At 41.9% G+C, this 26,368-nt stretch overlaps 2 protein-coding genes across 3 annotated transcripts; both read right to left on the bottom strand.

Moving 5' to 3' along the window:
- Window positions 1-255: 255 nt before the first annotated feature.
- LOC311238247 (large ribosomal subunit protein uL30-like) lies at window positions 256-13,899 on the bottom strand. 2 transcript variants are annotated; one of them, XM_084326274.1, is made up of 14 exons: window positions 13,813-13,899; window positions 12,473-12,579; window positions 10,621-10,683; window positions 10,227-10,290; window positions 9,632-9,694; window positions 8,287-8,389; window positions 7,798-7,964; window positions 5,669-5,806; window positions 3,673-3,779; window positions 3,043-3,105; window positions 2,376-2,456; window positions 1,278-1,384; window positions 653-715; window positions 256-329 (listed from the first exon to the last, which is right to left on the bottom strand). In XM_084326274.1, the coding sequence occupies exons 6-10, from the start codon at window positions 8,326-8,328 to the stop codon at window positions 3,050-3,052; spliced, it is 510 nt and encodes a 169-aa protein (XP_084182400.1). In that variant the 5' UTR covers window positions 8,329-8,389; window positions 9,632-9,694; window positions 10,227-10,290; window positions 10,621-10,683; window positions 12,473-12,579; window positions 13,813-13,899; the 3' UTR covers window positions 256-329; window positions 653-715; window positions 1,278-1,384; window positions 2,376-2,456; window positions 3,043-3,049. The 2 variants fall into 2 exon arrangements, with proteins under 2 accessions (XP_084182400.1, XP_084182399.1); XM_084326273.1 differs by lacking the exon at window positions 2,376-2,456.
- LOC311238248 (large ribosomal subunit protein uL30-like) lies at window positions 13,891-26,307 on the bottom strand. Its single transcript, XM_084326275.1, has 10 exons — window positions 26,251-26,307; window positions 23,842-23,944; window positions 23,352-23,519; window positions 22,939-23,076; window positions 20,505-20,715; window positions 19,134-19,198; window positions 18,628-18,729; window positions 18,368-18,432; window positions 16,705-16,804; window positions 13,891-13,965 (listed from the first exon to the last, which is right to left on the bottom strand). Exons 3-5 carry the CDS (start codon window positions 23,450-23,452, stop codon window positions 20,700-20,702), a joined length of 255 nt encoding a protein of 84 aa, XP_084182401.1. The 5' UTR covers window positions 23,453-23,519; window positions 23,842-23,944; window positions 26,251-26,307; the 3' UTR covers window positions 13,891-13,965; window positions 16,705-16,804; window positions 18,368-18,432; window positions 18,628-18,729; window positions 19,134-19,198; window positions 20,505-20,699.
- Between the last annotated feature and the right edge of the window lie 61 nt (window positions 26,308-26,368).

Raw genomic sequence — 26,368 nt, forward strand, 5'->3', positions numbered from 1 at the left:
AAGGGTGCGATTTTCCAAAAGTAGCTTAGCACCATTTACACTTCAAGTAAGATGCACTTTAGTAGAGCATTTACACTAGAGCTAATATAAACTTAGTGACATGTTCCTTTGAAAATTATTATTGTTGCGCTGGTCATTCAGTTAGTCACAGTCTCACCACCATAATGTCTGACGGGTAAACGGCAAAGTTATGAAGTCATCACAATACCAGCTGTAGAACAGAGTTGTCAAGAGCTCAGTGACATTATTTCAAGGCAACACTTGCCTCAACTGTAAGCCTCCGTCTGGAACCTCTGGTCTGCAGTGAAATGTGAAGCCAGTCAGCCATCCTGCACACAGGAAATACAAAGTTTGACAGAACAATTAACTTGCATTTATTTATCAAGTACTTATTTGTAACAATCCATTTAGTTGATTAATGAATGAAGACTTGGGATAGTCAACGATGTTCATTAGTTATAATTTCACCAATGCCATTGTGAACATTGAGTCGTGCGCGATTACGCTGGTCATTCAGTTAAGTCACAGTCTCACCACCATATTGTCTGACGGGTAAACGGCAAAGTTGTGAAGTCATCACAATACCAGCAGCAGAACAGACCCAGTTGTCCAAGTAAAAACTGACGTTATTTGGAACAATTAAGACACTTACCTCAGGCTCAGCACAGCAAGACAGGCCTCTTCATGGCACCTCTGGTCTGCAGTGAGGGAAGACCTGAGAACAAGGAAAAGTGTTAAGGGTACAATTTTCCCAAAAGTAGCTTGGCACCATTTACACTACAATTAAGATGCACTTTAGTAGAGTATTATTTACACTGGAGCAAAGATTTTCCTTTGAAGGGAAAACCAGTCCTTGAGTTTCACAATTATGCAAACATCTGGACCCTCTGGACTAAAGTAAGTTTGAAGTGTTGGTTAAAGTTTGGGGGCTGATAATAACCAAGGCTGCATTTCTCAAAGTGTCTGTACCTTGTATATAGTTAAAGAGATAAATATAGTTAAAGAGATAAACATAACAGAGTCTGTACCACAGTCTATATAGACCAGTAGAGGAGTCTGCCTAGTCTGGATCAGAAAACAATCTCAACTAAATGTATCATTGTGAATCAATGAGCTGGGTGTTTCATCATATCCAGACTGTAAAGGGGAAGTATATGTAGTGCATGACTTGTCTGCAATTCATAGCTGCATTGTGCAGCAAATTCTTACAGGGGGAAAAAACACACCAGAATGGAGAAGGAAAGAAAACGAGTGAGAGAGATAAGAGTGATCCTGACCTTGCAGGTGTTGTAGTCCTCCGAGTTGAGCAGGTTGCACAGCTGGGGAAGCAGCTCGGGCCACATCTGGAGCTCTCCCTTGGAGGCGATGGTCGTGATCAGTATGCCTGGGAGAGAGAGAACGAGAGTTAAAGAGGACAGTGTTAAAGTCAGTCCCTCCAGGATTGTTTTATAAATGGTCCAGTTAGCAAAACAAAGTCCTCCTGTACAATGTCCTGCACTGTTTAAAAAAATAAAAGGACAAAGTGACTGGTAGATGCCGGGAGGGGAAAACATGTTCATTTTCGCCACACATGGGAGAAAAAAAAATACTTTGTCTACAGAAAAGACAGAAGGGGCTAACCCCTCTATCCATTACAACCCAATGTCCCGTGTCTCTGGATCAGACAGTATGAATAAAAAGACCATCAATGAAATTCAGAGATGTTGTTATGCATAATTTCCAGAGCGAATCAAAAAAGGAGAAAACTACCGTTAGTTGGTTAAAACTAGTCATCAGTGACATATTTTCACTACTAAAAGTGATAACGTTGTGTGGGAAGAGTTGTGCATGAGAGTGTGAACCAGGAAAACAAACAAATACTGGAGTAACACATGTCGCATTGGAATAAAGCTACCGGATACTGAAACAGACGTGTTATTTTTTTTCCGTAGCCGCATTTCTGGCAAGACGCTCTCCGATTGGCCGACGCCTGTTTCTACACTGGTTAAGCTTAGGCACGCTTTCGAAGTTGGTTAACCCTTTCTCCGCCAAAAACGTCATACAACGGGTTTCAAGTTCATGCGAATTCTGCCAGATAACAGCGTACGACGTGATTCTGATCATATTTCATATTTTCGCCATGATATTCATATTTCACTCACGGAGCCTTGTCGGATGCTGTGTGAGCCAGCACAACTCTGCAACGCTTCAATACTGCCACCTGGTGGCTGATCGGTGAGTTGCAACCGGAAGTGGATCTCTTGTGATCCCGGTGCATCTCCCTATTCCGTCCGGCCACTCTTATATCGTTGCGGGACTCAATACACACACCGTGGATATGGGTCGTTGCCATCAATAATCGACATGATTTGATTGTGTATTAGTAATATACAAACCGGAAATGGATCGCCTCGATCCCCACCACATAACTGGGATCCGTTTGCTCCACTGGGATCTTGTTTGCTCATCGCCCAACGCTAAGAGGAGACGGACGTGAGTTTCAGCGTTTTTGTTTATCATTTTCAATACAAACTGCTCTGATCTATATATAACCCATACTACCGGTACATAAATCATTTAACGTCTGTCACAGAATTATTATTAAGAGTTTGTCTTAGAGCGTGACGGCAAGTTCTTTCGACGGTTAAGCTTAGGCACTCTTTCGAAGTTGGTTAAGGTTAGAGTTTGTCTTAGAGCATGGCGATAGAACGCCAGGTAGTTTGCAGGCTGTTTGACACGGAAATGGGCAAAGACACAGCTCGTCACGCAATTGGGAAAACGCGGCAGTGGCCAATCGCGATAGGAAAAAAAATTCCATTGTTCATATTTGGCGCCTCCGATTGGCTCAATTTTGTTTCAATCTGCATGCATTTACAAATCATATTATACCAGGTAGCCAATTCCGTCAGACTGCGACTCAAATGGACGGATCTCCCCAATCAAATTGACGGAAATCCGTCTGGAGACGGAACGCTTTAATGCATGCATCACAATACCAGCTGCAGAACAGACCCAGTGGTCCAAGTAAAAACTGACGTTATTTGGAACAATTAAGACACTTACCTCAGGCTCAGCACAGCAAGACCGGCCTCTTCATGGCACCTCTGGTCTGCAGTGAGGGAAGACCTGAGAACATTAGAAGACAAGTAAAAGTGTTAAGGGTAAAATTTTCCAAAAGTAGCTTAGCACCATTTACACTACAATTAAGATGCACTTTAGTAGAGTATTATTTACACTGGAGCAAATATGTTCCTTTGAAGGGAAAACCAGTCCTTGAGTTTCGCAATTATGCAAACATCTGGACCCTCTGGACTAAAGTAAGTTTGAAGTGTTGGTTAAAGTTTGGGGGCTGATAATAACCAAGGCTGCATTTCTCAAAGTGTCTGTACCTTGTATATAGTTAAAGAGATAAACATAACTTAGTCTGTACCACAGTCTATAATATATATAATATATAGACCAGTAGAGGAGTCTGCCTAGTCTGGATCAGAAAACATAGGAACAAAATGTATCATTGTGAATCAATGAGCTGGGTGTTTCATCATATCCAGACAGTAAAGGGGAAGTATATGTAGTGCATGACTTGTCTGCAATTCATAGCTGCATTGTGCAGCAAATTCTTACAGGGAAAAAAAAACACATCAGAATGGAGGAGGAAAGAAAACGAGTGAGAGAGATAAGAGTGATCCTGACCTGGCAGGTGTTGTAGTCCTCCGAGTTGAGCAGGTTGCACAGCTGGGGAAGCAGCTCGGGCCACATCTGGAGCTCTCCCTTGGAGGCGATGGTCGTGATCAGTATGCCTGGGAGAGAGAGACACAGATGTGGAGAGAGAGAACGAGAGTTAAAGAGGACAGTGTTAAAGTCTGTCCCTCCAGGATTGTTTTATAAATGGTCCAGTTAGCAAAACAAAGTCCTCCTGTACAATGTCCTGCACTGTTTAAAAAAATAAAAGGATAAAGTGACTGGTAGACGCCGGGAGGGGAAAACCCGTTCATTTTCGCCACATGGGAGAAAGAAAAACACTTCGTCTACAGAAAAGACAGAAGGGGCTAACCCCTCTATCCATTACAACCCAATGTCCCCTGGACACCGACGGAGGCAGTCTCTGCGGCACATGGCCACCGGGTCGGGGAATCGAACCCGGGACGACCGATTCGCGACTCAGAGCGCTATGTGGTGTGCTACTGGAGCGCCCCTTTGAAACGGGTTTGAACTGTGTACTCTCATTTCTCTTTAGTGGTTGCCAGATTCCCTGTGAATATTATTGCACGGATCGGAATACGGGCGCGCGCGTGGGAGAGAGTGCGCAATGATATTTTGCAGCAGGTTGACAGTGATATGAGAGTGCTCCCGACTGCGTGTGTTCCCCCCCCCCCCCCCCCCCCGTTTCTCTTTTTGACATGGTTGCGGCACACGGAACAAGTTAACTCACCACTAGAGCCCGCAGTAGCCTAGCCAGTCTCTTGAAACTTTATTTTGTTGAGTGGTGCCATCCTTTTCATCTGAGAAAACCGCGGTGGGTTCTCTTTTTAGTGGCCGGCTTACTCCTTCCATTTATCCGACGCTATTAAGCTCGGTATAGCAGCGAGTGCAAGCAGCTACTAAGCATGTGGTGGCTGGACGTCGGTAAACAAGGAGAGTTGACGTGCGAGCGGTGCCGCGCGAGGCTGCAAAAAATGCGACCGTCGTGAAACCAAAACACACTGCCGTTTTTTATTATTTTACACTACTATTTTGTTATTTTGTTACCCTGCCATGTGGCAGACAGACCTCAGACCTCGCAAATGTCACTCGCCCAATATCCTCCAGCTGCAAGCCTCCGGTGCGCGCAGCGTCCTGTCGCCGAGTGATGACTGCTTGGCTCGGTAGAAAAAAAACGCCCCTTTTCATGAGCGCCTCTGATTGGCTCAATTTTGTTTCAATCTGTATGCATCTACAAATCATATTATACCAGGTAGCCAATTCCGTCAGACTGCGAATCAAATGGACGGAAATCAGTCTGGAGACTGAACGCTTTAATGCCCGAATACAATAAATATATATTATCGGTTATCGGTATCGACCTTGCAGAGCAGAAAGTTATCGGTATTGATATCGGGGTCAGAAAATCAATATTGTGCACCCCTACTAATCTGCATACATCAGTGCAGCCGATTTGGGTTTATGTCCCTTTACCCGATGGAAATGTGGTTTCAGACTAAATTGGCTTATTTTTCAGTTTGTTCTCACCATAGTCGATAAGATGGGGAAAAAAGATTCAGCATCATTAACCACATTCCAAAATTGGGCATAACACTAGTCAATAGTCTTGTTAACAAAAAATGCGAACTCTAGGAGTATCCCTCAGCACTGCCAATTTGCATACTGGTCGTCAATAGGGAAAATAATTTTAATCAACCGTAAAATCTCGAACTTCTGATCTATGACTTTAAGGTCATCAACATCAAACGTCATTTCTATCACGCAGACGTCTGCAGTTTGACTCGCACGGAAGGCAATCACCATTAAGTCAGATCAACAAATGACGTCTTGAAAAAGGCACCATCAGGCCCAATCATTTCAATATCGAATCTAAAAATCACACCGGGATATGATGAATTAAAAGAGTTATTTGTGACGATGTCCAACCCGTCATCCAAGACGGCGATGGAAACGCAGGGAATTGTTGCCTTATTACAGCCTTACTCACCCCCAGGCGATGTAGGGCTCGGCGATCCTCAGCATGTTGATGGAAGCCTTGTTGATTTTGACGATCACGCCATTGAAGATCTGGCGCAGGCGGAGCAGTTTGAGCACCTTACGGACCTTAGGGCTGACGCCGTTTATACTGGGGAAAAGAAAGCGGGATTCCGTTTAACGCGACGCAGCATCTTTGAAATCACAGCTCAACTGGCGTCAATTGTGGTTTCAGACATAAATTGGCTTATTTTTCAGGTTTGTTTCACCATAGTCGATAAGATGGGGAAAAAAGATTCAACATCACTAACCACAAGATATCATTCTTAGCAGCTGCAGAGCATAAAGGTAGAGCCATATGAAATCCGTTTTATTATTTTCCAAATTCCATTTTATTTTTTCCCAAATTCCATTTTTTCCGTTTTAATATTTCAGAATTCTGTATTTTGCTTTTTATGCTCATTTTACCATCAGAAATAGTGTCTAATAAGTGGGAATGAATAAATGTCCACAATTGAATAAGATATAACAGTCCATTTAATGTTTTTAAGTGCTGCAACTCAGAAATACAGTTCAATTTTACACAATATTTGTGTAAAATAAAAATACATATTTCAAGTGTAAAGAATAGATACAGCTAGCTACTACTGACATTATCACAATGACAATGTCAGTAACCTAGCTATATCTATTATATTGTGATGAAATATAGTAATGCATAATTTAGGCACCTTTAGTTTAGTTTATTTCGATTATAAAGGACAGTGTATAATGACAATCGTTTGCATTAAACAAATGGATGGGTGCACTAGATTTAGCAAGAAGCTATCATTTCCATCTATAGTCCCATGTACTGTAACGTTTCATAGCTATTTAAGTTTATTTAGATTATAAAGGGCAGTGTATAATGACAATCGTTTGCATTAAACAAATGGATGAGTGCACCAGATTTAGCAAGAAGCTATCATTTCCATCTATAGTCCTATGTACTGTAACGTTTCATAGCTATTTAAGTTTATTTAGATTATAAAGGACAGTGTATAATGACAATCGTTTGCATTAAACAAATGGATGGGTGCACTAGATTTAGCAAGAAGCTATCATTTCCATCTATAGTCCTATGTACTGTAACGTTTCATAGCTATTTAAGTTTATTTAGATTATAAAGGGCAGTGTATAATGACAATAGTTTGCATTAAACAAATGGATGAGTGCACCAGATTTAGCAAGAAGCTATCATTTCCATCTATAGTCCTATGTACTGTAACGTTTCATAGCTATTTAAGTTTATTTAGATTATAAAGGGCAGTGTATAATGACAATCGTTTGCATTAAACAAATGGATGAGTGCACCAGATTTAGCAAGAAGCTATCATTTCCATCTATAGTCCTATGTACTGTAACGTTTCATAGCTATTTAAGTTTATTTAGATTATAAAGGGCAGTGTATAATGACAATCGTTTGCATTAAACAAATGGATGGGTGCACCAGATTTAGCTAGAACTTCTAGAAGCTATCATTTCCATCTATAGTCCAATAACGTTACATAGCTATTTAAGTGTATTTAGTTTATAAAGGACAGTGTGTAATGACAATCGTTTGCATTAAACAAATGGATGGGTGCACTAGATTTAGCTAGAAGCTATCATGTCCTAACGTTATAGCTATTTAATCACAATAGTGTCGCAAGTGTTTTTGCGGGTCCAGTCCACGGAACGTTTACAGAATTAGCAAAACACCTTATCACCGGAGGCATAAAAGTCATTAGGATACTGTTCTGCTCTGAATTGAGGGCTTATTGTGGATTTTTTTTAGCTTCTTGACGATGTTAACACTGAAGCAGCCAGACGCTTGAGCACCGCTGTGTTGTGTGTAACACGCTGTAGCGTCTCCGCCTGCCCGGTCGCGTGTGCACCAAACGTTCCACCCAAAAACGAAATTTCAGTCCAGATTAGGCCAAATTCTGCAATATTCCACGTTTTGCAGTCGATTCCATTTTTATTGGTTAATTCCGCGATTCCGTCCACGATTCCGTGAACGCGGATTTCATATGGCTCTACATAAAGGATGACGACAATGACACACGGTCTTGCAGACTCAAGGAACTATGCTATTTTGCCAGACAAGTGGACACGACTCACCCTCTGATCCCGATGACAAAGGCCAGTTTGGGCTCGGCGGGCACATAGTAGTTTCCTACTTTGCGTGCAGTTCTGGACATGCGTACCTCACGCCTGTACATCTCCCTGTACTCCTTGTGGTACTTCTCTGCCCTTTTGTAGATCAGCTTCCTGGTCACTTTGAGAGTCTGAAACGGACGTTAGGAGTAAGAATGTTGTAAATCAAAAGACTGATGCATAGTTTACAGTGGGCCTATGTCCCTTTACCCAATGGAAATGTGGTTTCAGACAAAATTGGCTTATTTTTCAAAATGCATTCACCATAGTCGATAAGATGGGGAAAAAAGATTCAGCATCATTAACCACATTAACCATGAAGAAAAACGCAACCGAAGTGACATGTTATCTTGCGATATTCATACAACCACATGTCCAGATTGACGTCAACATCTTTCAGGCACAGACCTGTAAACACGGATTACTGTACTATTAAGTGAGTTTCCCACTTGCCTTCTTCGCAGACAGCATATTCTTGATGCGCATGGTCTTCATGATGGCGAAGGCCTTACGCTTTTTCAAGAGGCTCTCGGGGACCGCCGGCACCTTCTTTTTTCTAGGATGAAGTGGGCAGCAATGAGTTAGCCACCTACATTCACATTTAGCCGACGCTTTTATCCAAAGCGACTTACAAGTTCGGTACGACAAGTAATCAGGAAGGACACAAATCAGCCGAGTAACAATGTTCATCAAAGTGTTGAGTGCTACCAGACCAGTGTAGGTTAGTATATTAGGACTCAGGGATTAAAGCAAAAAAAAAAAAATCTCCTGACTGAATTTTTTCAGGCCAAATCATATTCTTATTTTAATGGCGTTAGCGTTTTAAGGGAGCCTACTTGTAGAGCCTACTGTCCTGACTGACTATAGACCCTAATGTTGTAGTTGTTGTGCCAGGCAGGGAGGCGGTGTGCTGGAGAGCGTAAATGCAAGTCTTGTGGCTAGCTTCCGATTGATGGCGAGCTAGCACCCCTTTCCCATTACTTTGAACCATGAACTACCGGTAAACGGCTTGTTATCATACAAACAAGGGACTAAACACGTTCGCAATTATGCCACAACAACAATGGACAGTCTCCTCCCCACCGTTTGTATATATTTACCACCCACCCACCCCCTCCTAATGTACAGTCTCCTCCTCATCATATGTATATATTTACGGTTAGGATCTCTGGGTAACAGTACTGTATATTTACATATCGTATATGTGACAAATGTAACAGTACTATATACCTGCAAGTCATGTATGTCCCTATGTCATAAATGTCATGATGTCATGTATGTTGTGTATGTCATAAATGTCACTATGAATTGAAAATGGGGGACCCTGATGTAAACAAGACAAACATCTTTCTCTGGTCTGTATCCCCTTAACAATTGTGTGTATTGCTACTGGATTGACCAGATCCAGAGTGAATGAATGAAAACTAAGTTAATACACAAGACCCTCTTCTTGGGACCAAGTAAGGTTTAGTCGATAATCCAATGTACAGTTACCCTACCCCACAATTATGCAATTATGCAAACATCTGGACCCTCTGGACTAAAGTAAGTTTGAAGTGTTGGTTAAAGTTTGGGGGCTGATAATAACCAAGGCTGCATTTCTCAAAAGTTAATGTAGCATTATTGTATAACCCAGTTTGGATTATTGTTACGCTGGTCATTCAGTTAAGTCAGTCTCACCACCATATTGTCTGACAAGTAAACGGCAAAGTTGTGAAGTCATCACAATACCAGCTGCAGAACAGACCCAGTGGTCCAAGTAAAAACTGACATTATTTGGAACAATTAAGACACTTACCTCAGGCTCAGCACAGAAAGACAGGCCTCTTCATGGCACCTCTGGTCTGCAGTGAGGGAAGACCTGAGAACATTAGAAGACAAGTAAAAGTGTTATGGGTACAATTTCCCAAAAGTAGCTTAGCACCATTTACACTACAATTAAGATGCACTTTAGTAGATCATTTGTGAGCATGTCTATGTTCCCCGGGTCCTATGTTCCACAGTAGCGATAGTCGGTTATGCTTAGTTTGTCTTAGAGCAGGGTGATAGACCACCAGCCCTGATTCCAAACTCTAACCTTAACCAACTTCGAAAGTCGCCAAGCTTAACCAGTTCGAAACAAGGCGGACATTAATAAAATGTTCAATCAATCAAACGGGGAACATAGAACCCAGGGAACATAGGGATGACCCCAAGCATTTACACTAGAGCTAATATAAACTTAGTGACATGTTCCTTTGAAAATTATTATTGTTGCGCTGGTCAATCAGTTAGTCACAGTCTCACCACCATATTGTCTGACGGGTAAACGGCAAAGTTATGAATTCATCACTTTTCCAGCTGTAGAACAGAGTTGTCAAGAGCTCAGTGACATTATTTCAGGCAACACTTGCCTCAACTGTAAGCCTCCGCCTGGAACCTCTGGTCTGCAGTGAAATGTGAAGCCAGTCAGCCATCCTGCACACAGGAAATACAAAGTTTGACAGAACAATTAACTTGCATTTATTTATTAAGTACCGGTACTTATTTGTAACGATCAATTTGGTTGATTAATGAATGAAGACTTGGGTTGGTCAGCGATGTTCATTAGTTAGAATTTCACCAATGCCATTGTGAACATTGAGTCGTGTGCGATTACGCTGGTCATTCAGTTAAGTCACAGTCTCACCACCATATTGTCTGACGGGTAAACGGCAAAGTTGTGAAGTCATCACAATACCAGCTGCAGAACAGACCCAGTGGTCACAAGTAAAAACTGACGTTATTTGGAACAATTAAGACACTTACCTCAGGCTCAGCACAGAAAGACAGGCCTCTTCATGGCACCGCTGGTCTGCAGTGAGGGAAGACCTGAGAACATTAGAAGACAAGTAAAAGTGTTATGGGTAAAATGTTCCAAAAGTAGCTTAGCACCATTTACACTACAATTAACACTTTGTATGCCACTCACGGCTTTTCTCTGGTTTACGTCCCGACCGTTGAATGCCACGTCACGAGTATTCTCGGATTTTTATTTTTTTTATATTAGCGATCTGAAATCATATTGCATCACGCGAGCCTACCGTTGGGAGATCCAGGGACCGCCGCCGCTCAGATCTGAAAAAGGCGCCCCCTATCGTCTCCCAGGTGGTAAATCACCCTTTTGGAATAGACTCAATGAAAGTGAAGAGAACGGATTTCTGACTCCACATTTTACTTTTCACTGATGCAGCCGGGGTTACCAGAGTTCATCCTGGAGCCTCTGAGCCGGTATCACGTTGGATCTATACACTTATCGATTTTTTCGAATGGTGATCAGGAATTGGAATATACCATTTGGATACCATCTGATGTCGGGTAAGGAATCTATGTTATCAGCGTTAGGATAATCACTCGTTTTCACAGAGATATAAGCTTTTTTGTGATATGTGCTCTAGCTGTTTTCACTGTAAAAGCCATGAGGAAATGAGAGCAGCTATTATCAGCGCGCGGCTCGAACGTGCGTGCGTGCACATATACTATCGATCATATCGTTTATTTGAAAAATAGGCCGACAAATATCAACATTCTGGAATATTCCAGTAAAAGGCGATTATCATAGAATGTGTTGTTTTTCACCTGAAAACAGGTGCTTTTCAAAATGCTATCAAACGGAAATGAAGCGATAAAAAACCAATCTGCCTTGACAACATTGACTGGAAAATGATTCTTTGATAAGCGACGGGCAGATTAGACACAGCCATAATTTAAAACATAGATTAGGTGATATTAACGTTAACATTGGCGCCGATGGTGGCATTCAAGGGACTAAATGGGAATTAACCTCCGGCGCTCAAAGTGTTAAGATGCACTTTAGTAGAGGATTTACACTGGAGCAAAGATATTAAGTGACATGTTTACACTGGAGCAAAAAAACGTAGTGACATGTTGCTTTGAAAATAGTTATTGTTACGCTGGTCAGTCAGTTAGTCACAGTCTCACCACCATATTGTCTGACGGGTAAACGGCAAAGTTGTGAAGTCATCACAGGGATTAAAGCAAAAAAAAAAAATGCATTTTTTTTCTGGCCAAGTCATATTATTTTAACCTCCACTGGAATTTATTTTTTTTAATAGCGTTAGCGTTTTAAGGGAGCCTACTTGTAGAGCCTACCGTCCTGACTGTGACTATAGACCCTACGGTCACGTTCCCTCGATTTATCAATAGCAATAGTAATATATGTTTCTTTTTCCGAGACAGTAAGTTCATTTTTACTTATTCTAGTCACTAGACGGATTTTTTTTTATTACTGTAAAGGACATGGGACTGAGGAAAATGGGGAGACGGGCAAAGACTAGATAGATTGATAAGACAAAGACTAGATACCCGATAAGAGACAAGACAAGAGATAAAAGACATCAGGATCACAGGCAGTACCAGTCTATATAGACCAGTAGAGGAGTCTGCCTAGTCTGGATCAGAAAACATAGGAACAAAATGTATCATTGTGAATCAATGAGCTGGGTGTTTCATCATATCCAGACAGTAAAGGGGAAGTATATGTAGTGCATGACTCGTCTGCAATTCATAGCTGCATTGTGCAGCAAATTCTTACAGGAGAAAAAAACACATCAGAATGGAGGAGGAAAGAAAACGAGTGAGAGAGATGAGTGATCCTGACCTGGCAGGTGTTGTAGTCCTCCGAGTTGAGCAGGTTGCACAGCTGGGGAAGCAGCTCGGGCCACATCTGGAGCTCTCCCTTGGAGGCGATGGTCGTGATCAGTATGCCTGGGAGAGAGAGAGAGACACAGATGTGGAGAGAGAGAGAACGAGAGTTAAAGAGCACAGTGTTAAAGTCAGTCCCTCCAGGATTGTTTTATAAATGGTAGCAAAACAAAGTCCTCCTGTACAATGAATGTCCTGCACTGTTTAAAAAAAATAAAAGGACAAAGTGACTGGTAGACGCCGGGAGGGGAAAACACGTTCATTTTCGCCACATGGGAGAAAAAAAATGTGTCTACAGAAAAGACAGAAGGGGCTAACCCCTCTATCCATTACAACCCAATGTCCCCCGTGTCTCTGGATCAGACAGTATGAATAAAAAGACCATCAATGAAATTCAGAGATGTTGTTATGCATCATTTCCAGAGGGAATCAAAAAGGGAGAAAACTACGGTTAGTTGGTTAAAACTGGTCATCAGTGACATATTTTCACTACTAAAAGTGATAACGTTGTGTGGGAAGAGTTGTGCATGCGAGTGTGAACCAGGAAAACAAACAAGTACTGGAGTAACACATGTCGCATTGGAATAAAGCTACCGGACACTGAAACGGACGGACACTGAAATTGTGGCTAACTAAACAGAGTTGTGCTACATGGAACCAAACAGAGCAGACTGAGTGGAGGTAATGTAACGTTAATTATTGCTAATGGTAACCAACTATTATGAATGTTTTTTTTTTTTTATTAACAAGTATTAAGTGCAATAAGCTCAATAAACAGATAATATACCGGTGGAAACCCTCATGTGCACCTCTTGAAAATGTCAACAGTCCCATTTGTTTCACAAAACGCATACAAAACAAATGGCCGTCAATCAAAAGAGGTGAAACCGATGGACAAGTCATTCTTCACAACTGAACAGATGTGACGAAGCCCTGCACACATTCTGACCAGGGTGGGAAAATAACACCCACCCAATAAAGTTGATTTTGAGCTGTGGTCTGTAGATTTGCTCGACCATACTAGTCAGTTCCGACATATTTGCCGGCTTGGCGGGTGAACAAATGGTAAAAGAAGAAGTTGCAGAACGTGGTCGTGAGGAAGGTGAAGGACGTATGAAGAAGAGACGGAAAGTAAGTCATTTCTATGGGAATTCACACCAAACTATACAGCCCCACAGGACACGCGTTGTTTTGTCTCATTTGAATATCGTCTTGTAACTCAACATCATTATAAATGACAACCTCGACGATCCTTTCCGAGATGTAAATAAAAGTGTTTGAATGATATCAACTCACCGATGGTGGCGCGGATGAGGGGCGAGGGGTCACCGATGTTGTCGAGACATTGAAGTCGGCCACAGTAGGGGGGGGGGGGGGGGGGGGAGTTCTGGTAGTGGGCCTTCACATTATTCTTCAGCATCAGTCCGCTCAAAGAACGAGTCGGCTCATCTGGATGAGGGGGGGGTAAGGAAGGTGGAGAGGTTAGGTTAAAAATAATAATTATGAAATAGCACATGGGGGGGGGGGGGGGGGGGGGGGATAATGTCCTGCAAAAATAATGAATGAGAAATCTCACTCTGAAATGCCATGAGGCACGTGGGAGAGCAGTAGGGCTGGCAACGAATATTCTATATTTCAATTAATTAATAATAGATTTGAACATTTATATAATAGATTGTGAAAACTTCTCGTGTGGGCCTGAATGCGCTGCATGACTGATGGGAGACACGCAACGTCACTTTCATGGAGCTGAAGAACATGCCAGTAGTAACAACTGTGTGGCGTGATGGCAGAGTTCAGAACCCAAATGGGTCGCAAAGACAGCGATTTGCACTCAAGCAATCCATCAACTTGTGGAACCTCGAGACAAAGTTGTATGCAAGCCATGTAAACTTACAGCTCACCTACCTCCTTTTTTATGCCAATGCTATTTTGGGAGTTCTAGTGTCAAGAATATAAGTAGCCTACTTTTCAGTTTATAGCACTTTATTGTATAATGAAATAGACTGAAGAGTCATGCACCTCCCCAATGGTTTCATACCATTTCCCATTTTATGCCAAGGAAAATATATCGTTTCATCTTTATCACACCATGCTCTGAGGCACGTTGCCGTGTATGAATGTCCGTTCTATATACCGCAAACTTCATTCATTTGTTCTCGCTCCGAGAGATGGCCCCTTCTCAATCTAGCAACAATTTATCCTCACACAGAAGAGAGAAGGGGGGGGGGGGGTATGTAGGTATGTTGATCTTAAATGTCCCGTGTCTTGCTATTCCTTTCACTATTTGGGCAATGTACACAATTCCGTCTATGGAACACATCTGTAAGGTTTTTTTTTCCCCAAAAAAAAATCATTGTTTTGTATTTCTAATCAAGTGGTAACGGGAAACCTAGGGTTTCACCCGATCGCATTGAACGTTTTCGGGACCCCCGATCCATATGTTGTGGTGGGTTATATCGTGGACCAGATGGCGATCAAATAATTGGAATATTCTTTTTGGAATACCACCGACCACAGGTAAGGACAATGACAAATCAAATTTATTTATTTATAAGGCCCGACAACACACGTTAATGTCCCCATGGGCCGTACAGGTCTTCTTTAAACAAGTCAAGAAGAAAACATAACAATAAGTCAAGAACAGAACAAGAACACCATAAGGTCAATTTTTTTTTAGATGAATGCAAAAAAAATAAATGAAAGAATGCAAGCACTCCCAGATATACCCCACGCGAAGGTAAGGAAAAACTCACTAAAACCTAACAATAGGGAAAAAAGCTCCACAGGCAGTGTGGAGGAGAGAAACCTTAGAAGGGCCATTCAAGGGGGGATCTCCCTTCTTAGATGCAGACGGACAGTTGGTAAGCATGCACTCAAGTGTGTAGTGAAACACAGATGAGTGCATGCAATAGCAACTGAACATTTTGAAAGATTAAAGATAAAGCTAATAGCGATAGCAACTGAACATTGAAAGATTAAAGATAGAGCCGATAGCGGATCTATTTGAGGCACAGGGGCGGCGCAAAGAGGGTCACGTCCTCCCCATCAATTTCAGCTTGATCGTGCAAGGTTATCATACCACAATCTGACGTAAATTTCAGCTTGATCGTGCAAGGTTATCATACCCATCCCCCTGATCGGCGTGTGTTGTAACAAATTACGTTACTGGCAATCAATTAATCAGAAACGACCCCCGGCTAGCGGCTCCCTTTCCGGGCTCTTAGCAGACAGCTTAGCTTAACATAACAGACCGACAGTAAGTTTGGGGGAACTAATGGGATAACTGGGGTTGCAACAAAAGTGCAACTAGGGCTAAAAACACAATGAAATAATTATAATAATAAATAATATATCCTTCTTAGCAGACTTCTTAGATTAACATCCCAGGGAACTAATGGGATAACTGGGGATGTTATTTGCTCCTGACAAAGAGTCTCAAGTCTGGGGTGATGGTAGACAAAGCAACTGAGGTCATGCTCAATGTCCAATCTGTTCCTCTGCTTTGTCTTCAGCTGGACCAGAGCTGAGAAGCCACTTTCACAAAGATAGGTAGTGCAACAACAAAAAAAGTATTAAAAAAAAAAACACCATCGATGCAAAAATTCGGCATAGACGTGTTTTTATGATAAGACGTCGTCGATTATGTCGACTAATCGTTGCAACCCTACTTTTTTAAGTGTACAAAAGGTGATGGTAATTTAACTGTAATACAATGCCTGCTATACTGGAGATGTTAGAGAAAAGATAATAAAAATCCAATTCAAGTATGTGGTCTGCAAATTAGTCGTAAGTAGGGACAGAGATCCAGTTACTGTGGAAAGCAGACAGGCTTCTCTACCAAAGAACTTTCAGTCCTTCACCAACACAACAGCTGGGAGGAGAGGGTTTCTTTGGCACGCTACAAAAATACATTGAATCCTGTGGAAATACCGAGTCAAGAGCCACACTCACGTCAGATGTTCAACTACTATGCATCATGACAATCAGCTTTGATAGAACAATCTAGAAGCACAGGAGGTGCAGGTGTGTGCCACTGCTCTCAGCTGGTGAAATCAGTTCTCATGATTAGATGTTTGAGAGGTTTCAAAATCTATTCCGATATACAATAAACTCTGCGATAAGCCGGGGCTCAGCGGTTTGCGTGATGGTTTTTGGTCGAGCGGTGAAATAATAAGTCATAAATACCTGCGTATCGCTTCCCAGTTTCTGGAAGATCTCGCAGATCTGGTCCTTGAACCCTCCGCTCAACATCTCGTCCAGCACAAACATGTTGTGTACTTGGAAGCTGGGCACGACAAAAAGAAGAACATTAAAATGATTGAATTCACCAGATACAAGTCAAATCCTATAGACACTCTTTCATACAACCCCCTTGCATCAATTGTAAGTCTAAGTAGCTTCATCCAAAAATATAAATACATCTGGCCTCCCTCTAAAGTTAATGAACTCTGTGACCCCAGTGCTTTCAGGATCTAAACGACGCTGTGTTCAGCCAGTGATGTTTCTGATCATGGCTCCAGAGCCTGTTGTTCTGAACACTCCAGCCAGCAGAACGCTGTCTGGGGAAACAGAACACTCAGGGGATTCAGGAGTCAGTTGACACGCATGGATTTCATCATTACACAGCGTCTTTTATTATTACCAGCATAAAAAAAACTACCAGCCAAAAATGATAAATAGCTTTTCATTATATCGCCATGTGTTATTACTATATAATACTCTCATATGCCATTTTCAATTAATATAATAAACAACAAAAAGAATATTAGCATCATTTTGAGTGGACTGAAGGAATGAGTCAGTGTTAATAGTTTAAAATACAGATCATTTATTAAAACATATATATTTAGTGTAGGGCTGTCCCAAATACCATTTTACAGGATTTGAATACTCCTTGGTGTTTCCGAACGTGTATAAAACACCATTAAAAACAATAAGATTAACATTTCATAATTAAACAATCAATTACAATTTGGCTACCATTCTGTTCTATCCAGTAGCAACCAGAGACATCACGTCAAATTCTGAACACTGTTGTACTACCAGTATGCTTCTGCGTGTATAGTGTGTACGTACATCCACACGGGGAACCGATCTTTTTAGTTTATTTAAAAAAAAAAAAGTGTCTGTGTTTCAATAGACTTCGCTCTTTTATTTTGAAACCCCCCGACCGGAAGTATTATTGTTATCGCTAGAAAGAAAGAAATCTGATGAAAGAGAAAGTTTTAGCAAAAAAGAAAACTGATGAAAGAGAAATTTACATTATAAAAAAGCAGATAATTCATTGTCTGTTTTTGCTGCACGCCTGGTGATACTAAATCCAGATTGAACTCTGCCATTTGGCCGATCCATAGACCTGAGACTTGGCCATGAGGTCATTTATAGGCCTGATATTCTATATTCAAATTGCATGTGTCCGGATGGCAGAATTCAGTACTGCATCTACAAAACCTTCTGTTAAAATCATCTGCCCTTTATTAATTTGCTTAGATTTTTTGTACACGTGATCTCAAGAAGTTGTTGAATTTTTCATGTCTGGTAAAGAATATTTATATTCTCCTTTGGTTCATTGCAATTTAGTAACAGAATATCTCTGACACTGGGAACACATTGTCCGAGATGTCCCTAAATACCAAGAACATGCAAATGAACCTAATAGAAGTGGAGCAATCTTCCATTTACTTTATTTTTAGGTGGATTTTCAGAAAATATGGCTAGGGCTTAAGAGGTTAACTATGAATGAAAACAACACCAAGTTAAAATCTTTTAGACGTTTGAAAACCTTGTTCCACTGAACTTGATATGGTTCTTTATTTGACATGGTTACTCATTTTACATGAACACTCACCTTGAAAAGCACCAAGGAGACAAACGGCGCATCCTTCTATGGCAGCTCAGGCTTGTAAATGACATCTAGGAAAACAAAGTTGGTGAGACGTTAACATCCCAGTCCATTGAAGACGATACAGTCTGGTCACAACCATGTCATGTTCAGAAAACCGAGAGTCACCACTAACAATCTGACGGTAATTCCAGCATTTCAGTTTAGGTTTCATCAGCACAATGACTGCTGCAATTCACAAGAGGTTCAGTGCTCGTTAAACCTACCTCTGGAGACGTCACCTTCAGACAACTTCTCTGGAGACGTGACCTTCAGACAACTTCTCTGGAGACGTCACCTTCAGACAACTTCCTCAGGCTGAATCCCAACTGTAAGAAACAAACCGAACATTATGAAGATGATCATATGATTCACACAGAAGCCAGTGCAGGTTTGAAGCCTCAGAAGTTACAGAATCGTCAGTGTTGCATCAGACTCTTCCTATTTCATGTTTACATCACAGACTAAAGGTTTGAGGAACGAAAAATGTAACCCCTTCAGTGAAGAACCATATAAGTCAGTTTTAAAGTTTGACGACTATGTATCGGCAGTTGTGAAGTTAATCTAAATCACTTGGGAGTGATATATCACAAGAAATTACTCAGCCTCTACAGTCTTAACTATGAATGAACACAACACTAAGTTACCATCTTTAGACAACGTTTGAAAACGTTGTTCAACTGAACTTAATATGGTTCTTCATCAGAGTTACTCGATTAACATGAACACTCACCTTGAAAAGCACCAAGTAGGCAAACAGCACATCCCTTCATGGTCATTCAGGCTTGTTAATGACATCTAGGAAAACAAAACAAAAGTTGGTGAGACGTTAACATCCCAGTCAATTGAAGAAGACAGTCTTCACAAGTTGCGAGTGCTTAAAATATAATAGCATTAGATCTAAATAACACGTTGATAGTCAGTGAGTTGCTTCCAGTCAACATGCACGAAACAGATAATTTGTTCATACATTTTTCAAATAGACGCTAAATTATCGATATTATACGAGTCATCATGCACAAACAGAAGCGGCGTCTGAAAAATCGCTTCTCCGTACTTCTCGGGTTTGGTGCCGAGCATGGCGAGTTAACCCGACTTTTCTCGGGTCTGGCCCCGAATGTGTTAATGTAGAACAAATGGCTGAAGGGAGCATCATGCAATAATTCCTGTGATCAGAGGTTAGACCAATCAGTCATGAATTGTCAGACTGGGGCGGTACTAATTAACTCATCACTTCCAGGAGGAAAAACAGTAGGAGTGTAACATTTATTAAATTCTCAAACCGCTACATCAGTCATACAAATGTACAAATGCTATAAGGTGGCAAGAAATGCACTATAAACAATACTTTGCGGCGTCGTTTCTTGCGCTAGCCTCTTGTTAGCCAGCATTAGCCTTAATAGCTTTGAGCTAAGGATCTTTGCCGATGCATAAAGTATTGTTTATAGTGCATTTCTTGCCACCTTATAGCATTTGTACATTTGTATGACCGTCTATAATGCTCCCGTTAGGTTTTTCTGGACGTTTTGGTAATGATTTTCACTATAAAATCATATTTCTAAATGACAGGAAGTTGATAAACTGGCCGGAATAGCTTTGAGCTAACGGATCTTTGCCGATGCATTCCATTCTAAACGTAACGTTAGTTGTTCAAAACATTACCCGTCTATATAATTTGTTCCTCAACGTTATATAGACGGGTCATGTTTTGTAAACTAACGTTATGTTTAGAATGGAATGAATACATGGGTCTGGAAAGATAGTTAGCTCAAAGCTAATCCGGCCTGTTTAACCACTAGCTTCGGTTAGCTAATGCTGGCTGAGCAAGGAAACTAACAGTAAACGTTTTTACATGAAATACAGCCCAAAAACCCTGCTGACAAACGTTTGCTTATTAAATACATTCTATACTATAATAATACAAACGTTTCATTGCCTCTCTGTGACGACAAAGTTGTTTAAATAAGGGGAGAAAAGTAGCTAAAACCAATGTATTTGGATGGGACAGGAAGTGCCATTGGCAACCGGAAGTCAGCCGGAAATGGCTACTTTCAGATTGTGCAAGTGGAGAATTCACAAGAGGTTCAGTGCTCGTTAAACCCACCTCTGGAGACGCCACCTTCAGACAACTTCTCTGGAGACGTCACCTTCAGACAACTCCTCTGAAGACGTCACCTTCAGACAACTTCTCTGGTGACGTCACCTTCAGACAACTTCAGACAACTTCTCTGGAGACGTCACCTTCAGACAACTTCTCTGGATACGTCACCTTCAGACAACTTCTCTGGAGACGTCACCTTCAGGCTGAATCCCAGCTGTAAGAAACAAACAGAATATTATGAGAAGAGACCCAGGGCTTCCGAATAAAAAGAAAAACTACACTTCCCAGCTCACGCCAGCTCCCATCAATCAAAATCAAGATAGTTAACACTATGGGTGCCGGCCAGAAATCCGGAAAATGACTGGATTGCCAGCGCTATTTGTCTATGGAGAAATTCCCCTTCTTTGCAGGGCTATAACTTTTTAAATTCTATTGCTACATTGCCATTATATGTATTGTTCATTGTGTAGCAACGTTAAACTTTTTCATTCACATATTCATAGTAAAGTATGGTCTAATGTACCGGTACTCTAAAGTAGCATTTTTCCACTTCAAGATTTCAAGTTGTGTTGGGCTGGGCTCCACCCATAAGCACTTTGAGTGACAGTACACAGTCTACGCTGGCAGACAAGAGACATTGAGGGAGATACTAATTAATTTCGCCGGAGGGGGCATAATCCCATGGGACAATGCGGTAACTTGTTTCAAATGATATTTGAAAATAGTTTTTTTATTTTAGATTTTATTTATAGCATTTTCAGCTTTTTTGGTCAACGCGGGACATTTTGGCCATGCAGGACCGACAGCGGCCACGCAGGACCGATAGAGGGTGAAACGGGAGGAGAAGAGGGGAAGACATGCGGCACATGGCCACCGGGTCGGGGAATCGAACCCGGGGCGACAGATTCGCGACTAAGCGCGCTATGTGGTGTGCTACTGGAGCGCCCCTTTGGAGTTTGAACTTGTGTACTCGCATTTCTCTTTAGTGGTTGCCAGATTAGGTTGTCGATAATCCAATGTACAGTTACACAAAAAAATATATACGGTGGGGAGAAGACTGTCTACAGATACACCTGTGTGATGTTGCTACGGAGTTAAGCTAATAAACTTATACTCACAACCACAGCAGGGGACTCACGTATTGCACTGTGAAGTAACACGACAATGACAAACGTGTCGTTTCTGTTTCTTTTTGACATAGTTGCGGCACACGGAACAAGTTAACTCACCACTAGAGCCCGCAGTAGCCTAGCCAGTCTCTTGAAACTTTCTTTTGTTGGGTGGTGCCATCCTTTATCTGAGAAAACCACGGTGGGTTTTCTTTTTAGTGGCCGGCTTACTCCTTCCATTGAACCGACGCTATTAAGCTCGGTATAGTAGCGAGTGCAAGCAGCTACTAAGCATGTGGTGGCTGGACGTCGGTAAACAAGGAGAGTTGACGTGCGAGCGGTGCCGGGCGAGGCTGCAAAAAAAAATGCGACCGTCGTGAAACCAAAACACACCGCCGTTTTTAATTATTTTACATGACTATTTTGTTACCCTGCCATGTGGCAGACAGACCTCAGACATCGCAAATGTCACTCGCCCAATATCCTCCAGCTGCCACTGCGGAGCGAGCCTCCGGTGCGCGCAGCGTCCTGTCGCTGAGTGATGACTGCTTGGCACGGTAGGAAAAAAACACCCCTTTTCATGAGCGCCTTTTTTGTTTCAATCTGTATGCATCTACAAGTCATATTATACCAGGTAGCCAATTCCGTCACTGTGAATCAAATGGACGGATCTCCCCAATAAAATTGACGGAAATCCATCTGGAGACGGAACACTTTAATGCCCGAATACAATAAATATATATATATTATCGGTACAGACCTTGCGGAGCAGAAAGTTATCGGTATTGATATCGGGGTCCGAAAATCAATATTGTGCACCCCTACTAATCTGCATACATCAGTGCAGCAGATTTGGGTTTATGTCGCTTTACCCGATGGAAATGTGGTTTCAGACTAAATTGGCTTATTTTTCAGTTTGTTCTCACCATAGTCGATAAGATGGGGAAAAAAGATTCAGCATCATTAACCACATTCCAAAATTGGGCATAACACTAGTCAATAGTCTTGTTAACAAAATGCGAACTCTAGGAGTATCCCTCAGCACTGCCAATTTGCATACTGGTCATCAATAGGGAAAAGAATTTTAATCAACCGTAAAATCTCGAACTTCTGATCTACGACTTTAAGGTCATCAACATCAAACGTCATTTCTATCACGCAGATGTCTGCAGTTTGACTCGCAGACTTGAATCATTTCAATATCGAATCTAAAAATCACACCGGGATATGATGAATTAAAAGAGTTATCTGTGACGATGTCCAACCCTAGTCATCCAAGACAGCGATGGAAACACAGGGAATTGTTGCCTTATTACAGCCTTACTCACCCCCAGGCGATGTAGGGCTCGGCGATCCTCAGCATGTTGATGGAAGCCTTGTTGATTGTGACGATCCCGCCATTGAAGATCTGACGCAGGCGGAGCAGTTGCAGCACCTTACGGACCTTAGGGCCGACGCCGTTGATACTGGGGACAAGAAAGCGGGATTCCGTTTAACGCGACGCAGCATCTTTGAAATCACAGCTCAACTGGCGTCAATTGTGGTTTCAGACATAAATTGGCTTATTTTTCAGGTTTGTTTCACCATAGTCGATAAGATGGGGAAAAAAGATTCAACATCACTAACCACACGATATTATCATTCTTAGCAGCTGCAGAGCATAAAGGATGACGACAATGACACACGGTCTTGAAGACTCAAGGAACTATGCTATTTTGCCAGACAAGTGGACACGACTCACCCTCTGATCCCGATGACAAAGGCCAGTTTGGGCTCGGCGGGCACATAGTAGTTTCCTACTTTGCGTGCAGTTCTGGACATGCGTACCTCACGCCTGTACATCTCCCTGTACTCCTTGTGGTACTTCTCTGCCCTTTTGTAGATCAGCTTCCTGGTCACTTTTGAGAGTCTGAAACGGACGTTAGGAGTAAGAATGTTGTAAATCAAAAGACTGATGCATAGTTTACAGTGGGCCTATGTCCCATTACCCAATGGAAATGTGGTTTCAGACAAAATTGGCTTATTTTTCAAAATGCATTCACCATAGTCGATAAGATGGGGAAAAAAGATTCAGCATCATTAACCACATTAACCATGAAGAAAAACGCAACCGAAGTGACATGTTATCTTGCGATATTCATACAACCACATGTCCAGATTGACGTCAACATCTTTCAGGCACAGACCTGTAAACACGGATTACTGTACTATTAAGCGAGTTTCCCACTTGCCTTCTTCGCAGACAGCATATTCTTGATGCGCATGGTCTTCATGATGGCGAAGGCCTTACGCTTTTTCAAGAGGCTCTCGGGGACCGCCGGCACCTTCGTTTTTCTAGGATGAAGTGGGCAGCAATGAGTTAGCCACCTACATTCACATTTAGCCGACGCTTTTATCCAAAGCGACTTACAAGTTCGGTACGACAAGTAATCAGGAAGGACACAAATCAGCCGAGTAACAATGTTCATCAAAGTGTTGAGTGCTACCAGTGTAGGTTAGTATATTAGGACTCAGGGATTAAAGCAAAAAAAATCTCCTGGCTGAATTCTTTCAGGCCAAATCATATTCTTATTTTAATGGCGTTAGCGTTTTAAGGGAGCCTACTTGTAGAGCCTACTGTCCTGACTGACTATAGATCGTACTGTTGTGGTTGTTGTGCCAGGCAGGGAGGCTGTGTGCTGGAGAGCGTAAATGCAAGTCTTGTGGCTAGCTTCCGATTGATGGCGAGCTAGCACCCCTTTCCCATTACTTTGAACCATGAACTACCGGTAAACGGCTTGTTATCATACAAACAAGGGACTAAACACGTTTCGCAATTATGCCACAACAACAATGGACAGTCTCCTCCCCACCGTTTGTATATATTTACCACCCACCCTCCTAATGTACAGTCTCCTCCTCATCATCATATGTATATATTTACTGTTAGGATCTCTGGGTAACAGTACTGTATATTTGCATATCGTATGCGTGACAAATGTAACAGTACTATATACCTGTAAATCATGTATGTCCCTATGTCATAAATGTCATGATGTCATTATGTTGTGCATGTCATAAATGTCACTATGAATTGAAAATGGGGGACCCTGATGATGTAAACAAGACAAACATCTTTCTCTGGTCTGTATCCCCTTAACAATTGTGTGTAATGCTACTGGATTGACCATATCCAGAGTGAATACTTTATTTAATACACGAGACCCTCTTCTTGGGACCAAGTAAGGTTTAGTCGATAATCCAATGTACAGTTACCCTACCCCACAATTATGCAAACATCTGGACCCTTCCTGAGAGAAACAGGGTTTATTCAATGTATGTGATGTATAGATTGGGGGGAGATGACCACAGCTAAAACGGTGCCGGGTCAGAGAGATCGAAATGTGCAGTGGTTTCACAGACACAGGCCGCGTTAGGAGGGTGTTTGTTTTGAATTCCGATCTAAGACAAAACAAAGATAAGGGGCCACAGAGGCAGAGCGAGATGGAGGTTTCGACAGTAACTGCGTTTTGATGTGTGTAAAGGTTATTAGCAGTTGTCATGACAGCGCGGCACATGACAACCAGAAAGGGGTGGGCTATCATAGCTATGACGAAGATCCTATAAAGCAGACAGTGGATCCGGGTAGGGCAGACAAAAATCTGACTCAGACCAAAGAAACAAATCCCACAGGAGGGAAGAGACCAAGAGACTCTCTCCTCTCATAGAGAGGGGGGGGGGGGGGGAAGGAAGGATGCCACATCATCATTAGCTTCGGCTAACGCGAGGAGGGTTAGGCTAAAGACCAGGCCTGACCACCAGTGGACTGAATAGCAAAAGGACAATAGACTGAACACACCGAAAGATCATTAGAATAGGGGGGGGGGGGGCTCCAGTAGCTCACCGCATATCTCTGCGCTATTTCAGCGTCGGGGAAAACCACGCTGCGTCACGGATCTGGTGGACTCAGAGTTCGATTCCCGGACCCGCCGTCATTTATAAGAATGTCTTCCCCTGATCTATATCCCGTTTCACCCTGTATCTGTCGGTCATGCTTGACCAGAAAAGCGATAAACGCTTATATTAAAAAAAAAAGTAATAAAAAAAAAAAAAAATACTTTAAGGACAATACAATCTGTTAACATCTGAGCTGAGGTTTCCGTTTATATCAATAAACAACGCTTTTCCTCATAAGGTATTACGCTGTGTCGAATTCTTATGGAGGTGGAGAATTATTATGGTTTGCGGATTGTACTAACGGGGAGAGATAAGGATTATATTCAGCTAGTATCCGAGACGTCAGGACCATTAAAATTACACAACGCAGAGGAATTGGATGGAGAGAGGATAACACAAGAAGACGTGATACTGGCCAGATTGATCAGGATCTAACACTCTGGACTAAAGTAAGTTTGAAGTGTTGGTTAAAGTTTGGGGGCTGATAATAACCAAGGCTGCATTTCTCAAAAGTTAATGTAGCATTATTGTATAACCCAGTTTGGATTATTGTTACGCTGGTCATTCAGTTAAGTCACAGTCTCACCACCATATTGTCTGACGGGTAAACGGCAAAGTTGTGAAGTCATCACAATACCAGCAGCAGAACAGACCCAGTGGTCCAAGTAAAAACTGACATTATTTGGAACAATTAAGACACTTACCTCAGGCTCAGCACAGCAAGACAGGCCTCTTCATGGCACCTCTGGTCTGCAGTGAGGGAAGACCTGAGAACATTAGAAGACAAGTAAAAGTGTTATGGGTACAATTTCCCAAAAGTAG

The sequence above is a fragment of the Notolepis coatsorum genome, assembly GCF_963971535.1.
Source record: "Notolepis coatsorum genome assembly, chromosome: 12".
Lineage (NCBI taxonomy): Eukaryota > Metazoa > Chordata > Actinopteri > Aulopiformes > Paralepididae > Notolepis > Notolepis coatsorum.